The sequence below is a fragment of the Pinus tabuliformis genome, chromosome 4_1 (assembly GCF_031772625.1).
Source record: "Pinus tabuliformis cultivar Carrire ecotype Pingquan chromosome 4_1, CPIR1, whole genome shotgun sequence".
Lineage (NCBI taxonomy): Eukaryota > Viridiplantae > Streptophyta > Pinopsida > Pinales > Pinaceae > Pinus > Pinus tabuliformis.
In genome coordinates, this window is record NC_142303.1 from 143,674,112 (window position 1) to 143,687,293 (window position 13,182).

Consider the following 13,182-nt stretch of genomic DNA (forward strand, 5'->3'; position numbering starts at 1 on the left):
AGAAAATAGAACAAAGTTTGAGACAAAAACAAAGAAATGTACCTTTATTGGATATGTTGTTAATGATTTTGGTTATCACTTGTATGATTATGAAAATCACAAAATAATTAGGAGTAGAGATGTCATATTCAATGAAAAAGTTTTGTATAAGGATCAGATGCAGGAAAAAAAATAAGAAAAAAAAACAAAGAATATACAGTGCTTGATGAGATCACAGAAAAAGTAAAGGTGTCTGGAAATCATAATGATCAACAGCGACAGCAACAACAACAACAACCATAACAACAACATACACCTCAAATCCCTGAAAGTGGTGTTAGAAGATCTACCAGGATAAGTGGACCCCCTGAATGATACTCTCTTTCATTATATTATGTATTGTTGACTGATTCTGGTGAACCAAAGTGCTATGAAGAAGCAATGTAGAAACCAGGAAGAAATGAGAGTTAGCCATGAAAGAAGAGATGAACTCCTTGGTACATAACCAGAGTTGGACTTAGTCAGGTTGCCTATAGGTAAAACAATATTGCAGAATAAATGGGTTTACAAGTTAAAGGAAGCAGGTGGAGGTAGAAAAAGGGATAAAACTAGACTTGTGGTGATGGGGTTTGCACAAAGGAAAGGTATAGACTTTGATGAAATATTTTCTCTTGTCGTTAAAATGACTTCAATCAGAACTATTTTAAGTCTGGTAGCAGCAGAAGATTTGCATCTTGAGTAGTTAGATGTAAAGACAACTTTTCTCCATGGGGATTTGGAGGAAGAGATCTATGTGCAGCAGCCACAAGGGTATAAAGTCAAAGGGAAGGAGAAACTAGTGTGCAGATTGAAGAAGGGCTTGTATGACTTAAAATAGGCTCCAAGGCAATGGTATCTAAAATTTGACAAGTTTATGTCTAAACAAGGTTATACTAGATGTCACTCTGATCATTGTGTTTATCTCAAAAGACAAAATGATGGAAGCTATATTATATTGTTATTGTATGTAGATGACATGCTTGTTGTAGGATCTAACATGCAGGAAATAAATGTGCTCAAAGGAAAATTGGCAAATTCATTTGCAATGAAGGATTTGGGTGCTGCAAAACAAATCCTTGGTATGAGAATAACTAGAGACAGAAAAATCACAAATTAACATTTTCTCAGAGTGAGTACATACAAAAGGTGTTGGAAAGATTTTATATGCAAAATGCAAAATTAGTTACTATATCTTTGGCTAGCCATTTCAAACTAAGTAAGGAGACGTGTACCAAGACTTAGGAAGAGATGGAATATATGTCTAAAGTTCCATATGCATCAGCAGTTGGAAACTTAATGTATGCAATGGTCTGCACAAGGCCCGATATTGCACATGCAGTGGGAGTTGTAAGTAGGTACATGGACAATCTAGGAAAGGAACATTGGGTGGAAGTGAAATGGATTCTCAGGTATTTGAGAGGTACCAAAAATCAAACATTATGCTTTGGTGGTTCAAACATTGCTCTATAGGAATATGTTGATGTAGATATGGCAGATGATAGAGATAACAGGAGGAGCACCAAAGGGTATGTGTTTACTATAGGTGGAACAACTATCAATTGAGTTTTAAAAATGCAGTGTTGTTGCACTTTCAACAACGGAAGCAGAGTATGTTGTTGCTACAAAAGCTAGCAAAGAAATGATTTGGTTGCAAAGGTTTATGGATGAATTGGATAAGAAGCAGGAGATGGGCAGGTTATACTGTTGATTTTTGGGTAGCATTGGATGTGCTCTAGCTCCAAAAGTTTGTGGAGGGGCTAGAACACATGAGATCTCCAAGACCTAGAAATCGTTCGGTGAAATTCACCCGGATTGTATTTTATTAAAATAATTAACATTTTTAATGGAGTTCCTAAGTCTAACTTAGGAAAATTAAAATATTAATGGGTATTAATGAAAATATGGGTGAGAAGCTTCTAAGAGACGAGGATCAAGTCTATTTAAATCTTGGCCATTGATTAGAGATTAGATCGCGTTTGTTGATATCTCAACAAGAAAAGTATAAAGGAAGACTTGAGAGTCATTTGGATACACACCAGGCAAATACTCGGTAACTCGAGGGAAATCGATTCTCAAGGAGGAAGAGTTTGATTTCAGAGGGAGAGTTGCAGGGTGAAGGAAGAGGAGGGCATCAGCATGAGTCAGAGACTAAGGAGGAGGTGACACAGAGCATTAGAGGGACAACACAGAGGGACATATTAGAGAGGCATCATAGCAAGGGACACAGTCCTCACGCAAAGATGACACAGAGGTGACGCACTGAAGGCTGGAGGGTCTCTGGGGTGTCAGAATTTCTCCAAAGGGAGCAGGAATTTATCGCAGGTGTTTTCTTAGAGGTTTCTCTATGTTCTGCAAAATCATTCTTTGTAAAGAGATTGTTCCTGGAGAATAATAAATAAACCCTCATCTGCTGCACCAGTTTTCCCGCATTGGGTTTTTCTGGGGACTATTTTCCAAAAGTAACTGTGTTGATGTGATTGATTCTTGTGCTTGTATTTCACTGTTCTTTTCTCTATGCTATTATGTGACAACTGCAATAGAATTTACTTTGATGTTTACCAAAGGGTTTTGTAAATAATTTATTGTGGAAAATAAGTAGGAGAAATAAATCAATTACTGCAGTATAATTTCGTGTTTGAAATTTTCACATGGTATCAGAGCTGAGATCGGGCAACAGGATTAGAGAATCTGCAATGAGTCAGAAGCATGATGCTAGAGCAACAACTCAAAAGGACTCACGTAGTTCTCTCGGGAAAGAGGAAAGCACAAAGAATATGGATCACGACTATTCTATGTTAGCTTCCAGACAGGAAGAAGTCGCTTGCTTGGCAAGTTCTACTTCCTCTGAGGTTTGGTATATTGATAGTGGAGCTTTTGCGCACATGACAAGAATAAGAGAATGTTTCTCGAGCTATCAAGAAGAACAGATGAACTTCCAAATCACCATGGGAAATAAGTCAAAATGTACCCCCGTAGGAAGAGGTACTCTAGTTTTTCAAACAGAAGCAAGGATCGACTTTGAGCTACCAATGCGTTGCATGTGCCTGGATTGGAGATGAAATTACTCTCTGTATCTCAGTTACAAAACAAGGGCTATGATGTTTTCTTCATTGGGAAGAAATTATATGTCAAACATCCGAGTTGGAAGAAGAAGATCCAAATTGGAGTCAGAAGTAACAGATTGTATAGGTTACAACTACAATCTTCAATGCTGATAGGTAGCAGTGGGAAAAACGATTTGAATGAACTATGGCATAGAAGGATGGGGCACTTACACCATGGGGCTCTAAGAATTTTGAAAAGAACCATCACAGGAGTTCCAAAACTAAGTACCAAATGAGACGATGTATGCCGAGGGTGCGCACTAGGCAAGTACGGAAAAGTGGCTTATTCCAGAAGTAATAGTAGGGCTAAGAGTGTTTTGGGATTGATACTCTCAGATATCTGCGGACCCATGTCCACAAAAGCTCTTAGTAGTGCCGAATACTTTTTCACCTTCATGGGTGACCATTCCAGGAAGACGTGGATCTACTTTCTAAAACCAAGGATGAGGTTTTTGATCGATTCAAAGAGTTTAAGGCTCTGGTTGAGAATCTAACAGGGAAGAGGATACAAGTGTTGCGCTCAGACAATGGTGGAGAATACATTGATAAGAACTTCACTAATTTCTGCGCAAGGGAAGGCATCAGAAGAGAATGGATAGCTCCATATAAACAGGAGTAGAATCGAGTAGTAGAGAGGAAGAACAAGACTATTGTTGATGGAGCAAGGGCAATGTTGTATGATCAGGATATGCCCAAATTTCTATGGGCAGAAGCATGCAGCACAACAGTATATGTCCAGAACAGGACTCCTCACAGGGCATTAGGTAAGATTACTCCGGAGAGTGTCTTCACCCGCAAGAAGCCTGAGGTGAGTCATTTCAGAATATTTGGGAGTTTGGCATACTGCCATATACTCGAAGAAAAAAGGAAGAAGTTGGATGAAACTGCAAAAAAATGATATCTTGTGGGATATAGCGAGAATCCTAAGGCATATAGAATCTATCTTCTAAGAAATAGGAAGATCGTAGTGTGACGAGATGTAAATTTCATGGAGGATAGAGCTTTTTAGGAAATCCTGAGAAATGTCTTTCGAAGAGCAGTGAAAGGATGATCCATTGGTCTAGCCACTCCGACCAACATAAACCAGCACCAGTAATTCTCCAAAAGACAAGAATCCAATGGTATCACAGTAGGTGGAGTCTCAGGAGGCGAACCAAATAGATCTACCCACTACTAGTGAAAGAACGAGCCAGGAACTTCGACAGATACTACCGAATGCAGAGGATTTCGTTGGAGCTCCTAGGAACGAGAAAAGGGAGAGTAAACAACCAGATAGATACCAAACCTTGGTGGCTCAGGTTGGAAAACCGTCTAGTTTTCAGGAGGCCATTCAGCATAAAGTATGGGTAGATGCCATGGTGGAGGAATACAGTTCCATAATGATCAATGATGTCTAGGAAGTGGTACCTAGACCTTAGGACAGGTCAGTGGTAGGTTCAAGATGGATCTACAAGGTCAAATATGTTGCAGATGGCAATGTGGAAAAATACAAAGCCAGGTTCGTGGCTAAGGGGTATGCTCAGAAGGAAGGGATAGACTACAAAGAAACCTTCGCCCCAGTAGCCAGGTATACTTCTATTAGATATGTGATATCCCTTGCAGGTGTGAGATTCACTAGATGGACGTCGAGACTGCGTTTTTGAACAGGGTGATAGAAGAAGAAGTATACATTGAACAACCAGAGGGTTTTGAGACACATGAGAAAAAATCTCATGTATGCAGGTTGAAAAAAGCCTTGTATGGGCTTAAACAAGCGCATAGAGCATGGTACGGTCAAATTGATAGTTACTTGCAAAAGATGAGATTCGTCAAGAGCGATGCAAATCCCAACTTCTATTATCTTATTGTAGAGAATGAGCCTCTAATTCTGGGGTTATATGTGGATGACCTTTTTCTAACAAGTTCATCCAGGCTCATCAAATATTGCAAGGAAAACCTAGCTATAGAATTTGACATGAAGGATTTGGGACGAATGCATTATTTTATGGGGTTGGAAGTTTGGTAGTAGAAGGGTGGAATTTTCCTTGGACAAGGAAGATATGCTACAGAAATTTTGAAAAGGTTCAGAATGCAGGACTGTGGACCTATCTCTACTCCAGTGATTACCAAATCGAAGAAGATTGATGCGTCTGAAGATAAAGAAGTTGATCCCACCTTGTACAGACAACTCATAGGGTCCTTAATGTATTTGGTCAATACCAGGCTAGACATTTGTTACGCTATCAACACCCTCAGTCAATTCATGGTGGAACCAAAAAGGGCGCACTACGCAGAAGCCAAGCATGTTCTTAGATATATACAAGGAATAGTCGAGCATGGATTAATGTACACCCAAGGTAATGACATCAGGCTGAGTGGGTTCACTGATGCAAATTGGGATAGAAGTTCAGTAGATCAGAAAAGCACCACTGGGCATTGTTTCAACATTGGATCAGGAATGACCTCCTGGTGTAGTAGGAAACATAAATTCGTAGATCTGAGCTTAGCTGACGCTAAATATATGGCAACTAGCACAACATCGTGTGAAGCCATATGGCTTAGGAATTTGCTAGTGAATCTATTTAGGAGAAGGATGGAAGCGACCAATATTTTGTGTGATAATCAAAGTTGCATCAAGCTCTCTGAGAATCCAGTTTTTCATGATCGGTTGAAGCACATTGACATCAGGTGTCACTTTATCAAACAATGTGTCCAGCGAAGAGTAGTATAGTTACGGTACACTCCAACAGGAGAACAGGTGGGAGACATTCTCACCAAGGCTCTAGGAAGAACAAAGTTTGTTTATTTTAGGGAGAAGATGGGGATGATTAAGAATTCATTTCAGTAGCAGAAGCGGATAGTGCAGGGAGTTGCAGTGCAGTAATTAGCAGTGGCAATGCTATGGGCAGCATGATGCAACATATTGAGAGGGAGCTGCAGTACAGATGCAACAATGATAGTGACAATCTCATGGGCAACAATATAGGTTGCAGCGATGAGTGGATAAAGGGCAGTAGGCCAAGCATCAACAACGCAGAGGACCGATGCCGTGGATCAATGTGATACTTCTGTTAGGAAGTATTGCTAGAGCACATTCCTCGCGAAGAGGGAGTGTTGAGTTTTGGGTAGCATCGATGTGCTTTAGCTCCAAAATTTTGTGGAGGGGCTAGAACACATGAGATCTCCATGACCCAACAATCGTTTAGTGAAATTCCACCAGGATTGTATTTTTATTAAAATAATTAATATTTTTAATGGGGTTCCTAAGTCTAACATAGGAAAATTAAAATATTAATTGGTATTAATGAAAATATGGGTGAGAAGCTTTTGAGAGACGAGGATCAAGTCTATTTTAATCTTAGCCATTGATTAGAGATTATATCGCGGCCGTTGATATCTCAACAAGAAAAGTATAAAGGAAGACTTGAGAGTCATTTGGAAAAACACCGGGCAAATACTCAGTGACCCGAGGGAAATTGATTCTCAAGGAGGGAGAGTTGCAGGGTGAAGGAAGAGGAGGGCATCAACATCAGTCAGAGACTAAGGAGGAGGTGACGCAGAGCATCAAAGGGGCAGCGTAGAGGGATAGATCAGAGAGGCAGTGCAGCAAGGGACACAGTCCTCATGCAGAGATAACAAGAGGTGACGCAATGAAGGCTGGAGGGTCTCTAGGGTGTCAGAATTTCTCCAAAGGGAGGAGGAAAATTATCTCAAGTGTTTTCTCAGAGGTTTCTCTATGTTCTGCAAAATCATTCCTTGTAAAGAGATTGTTGCTGAAGAATAATAAATAAACCCTTATTTGCTACACCGGTTTTCCCGCTTTGGGTTTTTCTGGGGACTATTGTCCAAAAATAATGTGTTGATGTAATTGATTCTTGTGCTTGTATTTCATTGTTCTTTTCTCTATGTTATTATGTGACAACTGTTGTAGAATTTACTTTGATGTTTACTGAAGGGTTTTGTAAATAACTTATTGTGGAAAATAAGTAGGAGAAATAAATCAATTATTTTAGTAGAATTTTGTGTTTGAAATTTTCACATATATAGTGACAACCAGAGTGCCATTCATCTTGCTAAGAACTCAACATTTCATTCCAAGACTAAACATATACAGTTCAAGTACCATTTCATGCGGTTAGTGTTGGAAGATGGACAATTGAAGCTGGAAAAGATACACACTAGCCAAAATCTTACAGATATGTTAACAAAAGTTGTAACTAGGGAGAAATTGAGATTCTGCTCAGTTTCAATTGGTCTTCAAGTATGATGATGAAGATGGGAAACAACCAGGTCCAAAGTGGAAGCGTTGTCCAACAAATGAAATAGCGATGGAGTTGCAATAATCTGTCTCCAAGTGGGAGATTGTTGGGTGTGGAGCTTGATTATCTTCTTTATTTAGAGGTATCCATGTTGGATCCTAGTTCCTAAAAGTGCGGCAACGAATTTGGGGGGGGGGGCACAGTGATTTTATGACACCCTCAAAGCTAAAAATAGATGTAAATTTGCCTTGTAAAATATTGTAATTTTGTAGTCATTCTGGGCCGTTCATTAGGTGGATGATCTGACAGTAGAAGTTATGTTCAATTTAGGGTTTTTTTCCCTAGAAGGCAACCCCTTGATTTATATGAGGGAATTGTAATGTGGCGACGTATATGGGTGTATTCAGAACAGAAAGACAAAGGAGACTGTGCGAGAGCGAAGAGGAAATTACCGCGGATCTGTTGTAGGTTGTATTTCTTCATTTTGTTGGATAATATAAAGGAAGCACTGGTTGTTTCTCCATGGACGTAGCCCAAATTTGATGAACCACGTATATATGTGTCTCTCTTGTTTTATGTGTTTGTGTTTCCGCAATATTTTATGCGTACCATTTCTTTGTAATATATAATTTTCTAACACCATGTTTACCAAGCTCAGAACAGACTCGCTGCTATATCAATGGTCGATTCCTAGGCTTATGGTAGAACTTTACTTTTGTCTTTACCATGCTTAATAGCCTCCATTCTTCGCTATACCAACTATATTGTATCAATTCTTGGGAAATATGATTCAAAAAAAAGGAGAGAACAAAACTTTGAATCTCAAAATGAGTCGCACAAGTTCAAGATTTGCAAGGTTTCCAGACAGTAGAAAACAACATGGAAGCTTTCAAAACTTGATCTAATGGAAAATTTTTTCACGAATCTCAAAACTATGTCGTTCAACAAAGATTTTTTGATGTCTCTCGCAGGTACAAGTGCTACAACTCTCCACTATATGACCCCTCTTGCAGATAGCTGACACGCAAGTCATGAGCTTAAATCCAATTGGGCACCCTTTATTTTTTAAATCATATCTTCAATATCCTCGATCTATTATATTTACTCCACAGGCCGATGCAACAGAATAAATTAACCCCTCCTTGGAGCTCGTGCAGGAGGACAATGCCATTGAGGAATCCAGAGTTGCGGCTGTAGCAGGACATATAAGTACAACCATTGGACAGCCTTGTGAGACACTGGCTTTGGGCAAGTATTTCCAAAATATCATGTGTCTCCAACTATCAAAATTTCATGACCTTAGCAAATTACTCTCTCTGATCTTATAGCTTTGGGCACAAACTGAGCGACAACAAAGGGCAGAGATGCCTAGACGAATCTCTCACACAAATTTCAAAACACAAGCTTACACTAATCTAACATACAACAACTCACATCTCTAGTCTAATCCTAGGCCCTCCCTTAAGGCATTTACCCATAGACCCAATGGCTCTGATACCAAGTTAGAAATCAGTTTGCACACCAAAAATTATCTTGCATTACATTAAACACATATAAATACATTAATTATTGGTTTAAGATAGAAATATTATCTTAACCATACAATCCAGTTTGTTGAGAGAATATCTCAACCACACACCTAAATAGGACCTAAGATCTCATATATCTAACAAACTCCTAAAGAAAGCTAATCACTCCATCACAAGACAAGTAGGAATTATATTTTCCAAGTTGTATATAACACAGGGAAAATCTAATACCAAAATCTTATCAAGCCACTTTTTTTTTTTCTCAAAAAGAAAAAACAAACATGCTTCTATTAATAGAAAGATGTTCACGTTAGCATAGATTCCACTAATATACTGGTGGTTGATTACATATATGCTTGAATTTGCTTTAAAAATCCCCAAAGTTTTTATCCCAGATTGTACCATCGAGAAAAAGTGCCTATGTGTATCTAGTCTCATACATATGGAAACAAAATGTAACACAGTAAAAACCTTATACAAACCTTATACAAACCTTATACATGATACTTATAGAGCCACCTCTTCAACAAAAATCAAAATCTGTCCGCAGGAAAATACAAAGTGTGGCTTGCACAAGAAGGAAACTATAAGATGTCGATCTTCCCCACTTTAAGTAAAGAGTCATTGCATATCTCAGAGTAGTGGATTTCTCCCGGTCTTTTTATGCATCCATCCTTTGATAATGCATTTGCAACGTCGTTCTGGTCCCTGTAGATGTCTGAAAAGGTCAACTTTGGAAATTACCAATCAACATATTAATGCGATTCATCCAAATGATATGCATGCAGGGTTTCCGCATCCAGTCTATAACCACTTTGGAGTCTCCGAAGATATTTATAGACTCAATTGAAAGCCATTCAGCACAGAACAATACCCCCATAAAGCAATGATCTCTGCACAGTTATTGGTACCTTCCCCACAATTCCAACTGAAATGGAAATATGAACCTGGTTCAATAACAACGTACAGCACACATCCACAAACATTATTGCAAGCCGCTCCATCGAAAAAACCAATAGGGAGTCTTTTCCAAACGTCCACCTGTTTGATAATTCTCTGCGAAACCTTTTTGGTAACAGGACCAATTTCTGAAAAATAAGCATAAGCAGCAATCCACATTACTAGTTATATTCTAACTTAACTGTTTATAACATAAGATGTAATATGAATTATTATATTGCTGCACAAGTTTTTTACATTATCATATTATATGCTAAATCGCATAGAAGTACTTTCTTACATTCCCATTAATACAGGGGAGTGGGACTACGAATATAGGTTGGATTTAGTGATTTTCCCGATACACTTCGTGTACCTTTACTGTCTTAACAAATCCGCAGGTGGGCTTGCTTTTGTTCTTGTTAGCTTAATTTTTTCGCTACATCTGTGATTGCCTCGAAGGCTGATGCATTTGCCTGGAAGAGGCGCGACTGCTCTAGATTATTTGCCGTATGGCCAGAAGATTTCTCTCCAAAAAATTTCAGTCTTGTTCAAGATCTGTCTCATAAGCCCTAACTAAAATTCCGTCTCGGCTTGCTGCTCCCTCTCTAGTTATTGCTTACATAAAGTAGCAGAACTTGCATTTTGAGAAGGTGACAGTCTCCTAGAAAATCTCTCTATTCTTAAGACGACCAAATTAAATGTAAATCTCACTTGTGTTTGTCATTTTATTAACATGTTATTGCATTCCATAAGATGTCGTATAAATTAAGATATAACCCTGCAATATAATGCAGACGGTGAATTTCAAATTGGTATCTATTTCAGCCAGATGCTTTTATTTCGTTTTATCACCATCTTTATTCCTTTTATTGATAGTTTATAAGAATAAATGATTTCATCTCAAAACCAATAACGACTTTCAATGCAAATGCATGATTATCATAGCTGGTTTATTCTTATTTTAATGATACTGATATTTTTATCCTTTGCAGTCCCTGTGCAGTATTGTTGCATTCCAGGCTATGGTCTCAATTTCAACAATTGGTTTGTACATTGCATACGCTCTGCCTATTCTGTGCCGTATCACTCTTGCACGCAGAACTTTTGTAAAAGGTCCTTTTAACCTCGGTAGTTTCAGCTTATTCATTGGTTGGATTGCTGTTTTATGGGTTGCCACCATCACTGTCCTATTTTCTCTCCCTGTTGCATATCCGATAACAAAAGATACCCTCAACTATACACCTCTGGCAGTGGGGGGAGTATTCGTTTTAACTTGCGGTAGTTGGCTTCTACATGCAAGATATTGGTTCAAGGGACCTGTGGCAAATATTAAAGTGTAAGGAATAAAATCCATGCCTTTTCTAGTCTTAAATGTATTTATTTTTTGTAAAATAAAGATGGAAGCACCTTCTTCATTGCTTTCTAGGTAGAAACTAGTAATTATACAATGATAAAGTGTTTTTGAATTTAGAAATATGTTTTTCCATTACAATGGCATTTGCACAGGGCAGTCTTGCACTCTTCATCTTCTCTATATTCCTATCCAAATCAAAGGTTTCCAACAAAAGATCTTCATGGATGAGAAACTTGTACTAGACTTTGAATGAAATTTGAATACGATTGTTAAAGCACATGTTGAAGATGAAAATCTTGATGGCTTAAAAACATGTACTTGAGTTCAATTGAAATTCATCATGATTATTAAGCATTGGTGTTGGAATTTCTAAATCTAACTATTAGAAATCCTTCTTGTACTTTCTGATTTATTTCTTCCTACTTGTTCTGTTAATTAGCAAGTTATTTACCATGTAAATACTGAAAATAAATACAAGTACAGTCTCAACACATACAGATCATTACCTAAAGGAACAACAAGCACACAAGTGACACCATTATTTTTGGATTAATGTCCCAGGGAAAACCCAATGCGGGAAAACCGGTGAAGCAGTTTCAGAATACAATCCAGGTGCTAGAAATGGCTCACCCAACAGAGAATGCCCTCGGCAGTAGTACCTCTCAGTCGGAGGCAGATATCAGCCCCAATTTGCCCTACGAAATCTCCTAGCGTCAACCTCTAGGGTCTGCGTCAGCCACTTTGGCCCAACGTCAGCCTTTCTAGCCCAGCGTCAGCCTCTCAGGGCTCTGCGTTAGCCTTTGGAGGCTCTTCGTCTCCCACGCTGGCCCTCCTCGGGCTCTGCACAGCTCCTCGCTGCTTCTGCGTGGCCTCTGGCTAGCTCTGCATCAACCCTCTCCCAGCTTCTGCGCTGATGCTCCCAGTGCATTCCCCGCCCCTCAGTTGCAACTTTGATCACTCCTTCGATTTCCTCAACAAGCCCTGCCCCAGAAAATCAAATTCTTGATCAACTCGGTGTATTCTCCAAGTGACCCTCAAGCCTCCTCTTATACTTTTCTCATTGACAATTCAACGACCGAGATTAAGTCTCTAATCAATGGCTAAGATTAGATCTAGCTTGATCCATGAATTTTGGATCATTCTTTATATTAATTCACATTAATATTTTATTTACCCTGAGTTTAGACTTCGGGACTCTAATAAAAATATTAATTATTTTAATATCTCCCAAACTGGTTAGATTCTTCTCAAACCATTTTTGGGTATTGGAGATCTCACGTTCTTTAGCCTCTCCACCAATTTTTGTGGCTAGAGCACATTCGATGCTACTCCAAATCAACACTCCCTCTTAGCGAGGACTGTGCTCTCGTAATACTCCTTACTGAGCATCACCCTGATCATCTGGCATCGGTCCTTGTGCTGATGCTAGGCCTGCTGCCCAACATCCTCTGCACTGCTGCATCATGCATTGCTAACCATGGCCCTGCCACTGCCACTGCTGCATCTGTACGACAACTTCCTCTGCATTCATGCTACTGCCCATGGCCCAGACACTGCCACTGCTGCATTTGCACTGCAATACCTCTCATCATGCTGCATCGTGCTTCCCATAGCACTGCTACTGCTAACTGTTGCACTGTGACTCAGTTACTAAGAAGTAAGTAACTGATCTCCCAACTCTGACATCTCTGTCAGGCTAGAAACACTCCCAATGTTGAAGCTCCTTCTGTCACTGACAAGTGCTCCCTCTCTAACCTCTCCGCTACTGCAACAACTCTTTGCATCTCGCATTGCTGCCTCACGCTATCTTGGGACCCCTGCACTATAGCTCCCTCTGTCTCTCCATTCGCATCTGTCTCTACCGACATCTACCAGTCTTGCTACTCCTCTTCGGGGCTCTCGTAGCAAGGTATAATCCAAAAGGTTAGGTACCTCGAGGATCGTGCCCCTCATCGCCTGTAGTCCGTCTGACTACAACTTGATGTCTCCCCACTTCC

At 39.4% G+C, this 13,182-nt stretch overlaps 1 protein-coding gene across 1 annotated transcript in view; it reads left to right on the plus strand.

The window, feature by feature from the left end:
* LOC149174615 (amino-acid permease BAT1 homolog) overlaps window positions 1-11,211 on the plus strand; it is a 91,998-nt gene extending 80,787 nt beyond the window's left edge. Inside the window, exon 9 of the mRNA XM_089420900.1 lies at window positions 10,824-11,211. Within this exon, the coding sequence (XP_089277026.1) occupies window positions 10,824-11,171 (348 nt within the window). The 3' untranslated portion in view covers window positions 11,172-11,211. The remainder of the gene's footprint in view (window positions 1-10,823) is intronic.
* Window positions 11,212-13,182: the final 1,971 nt, after the last annotated feature.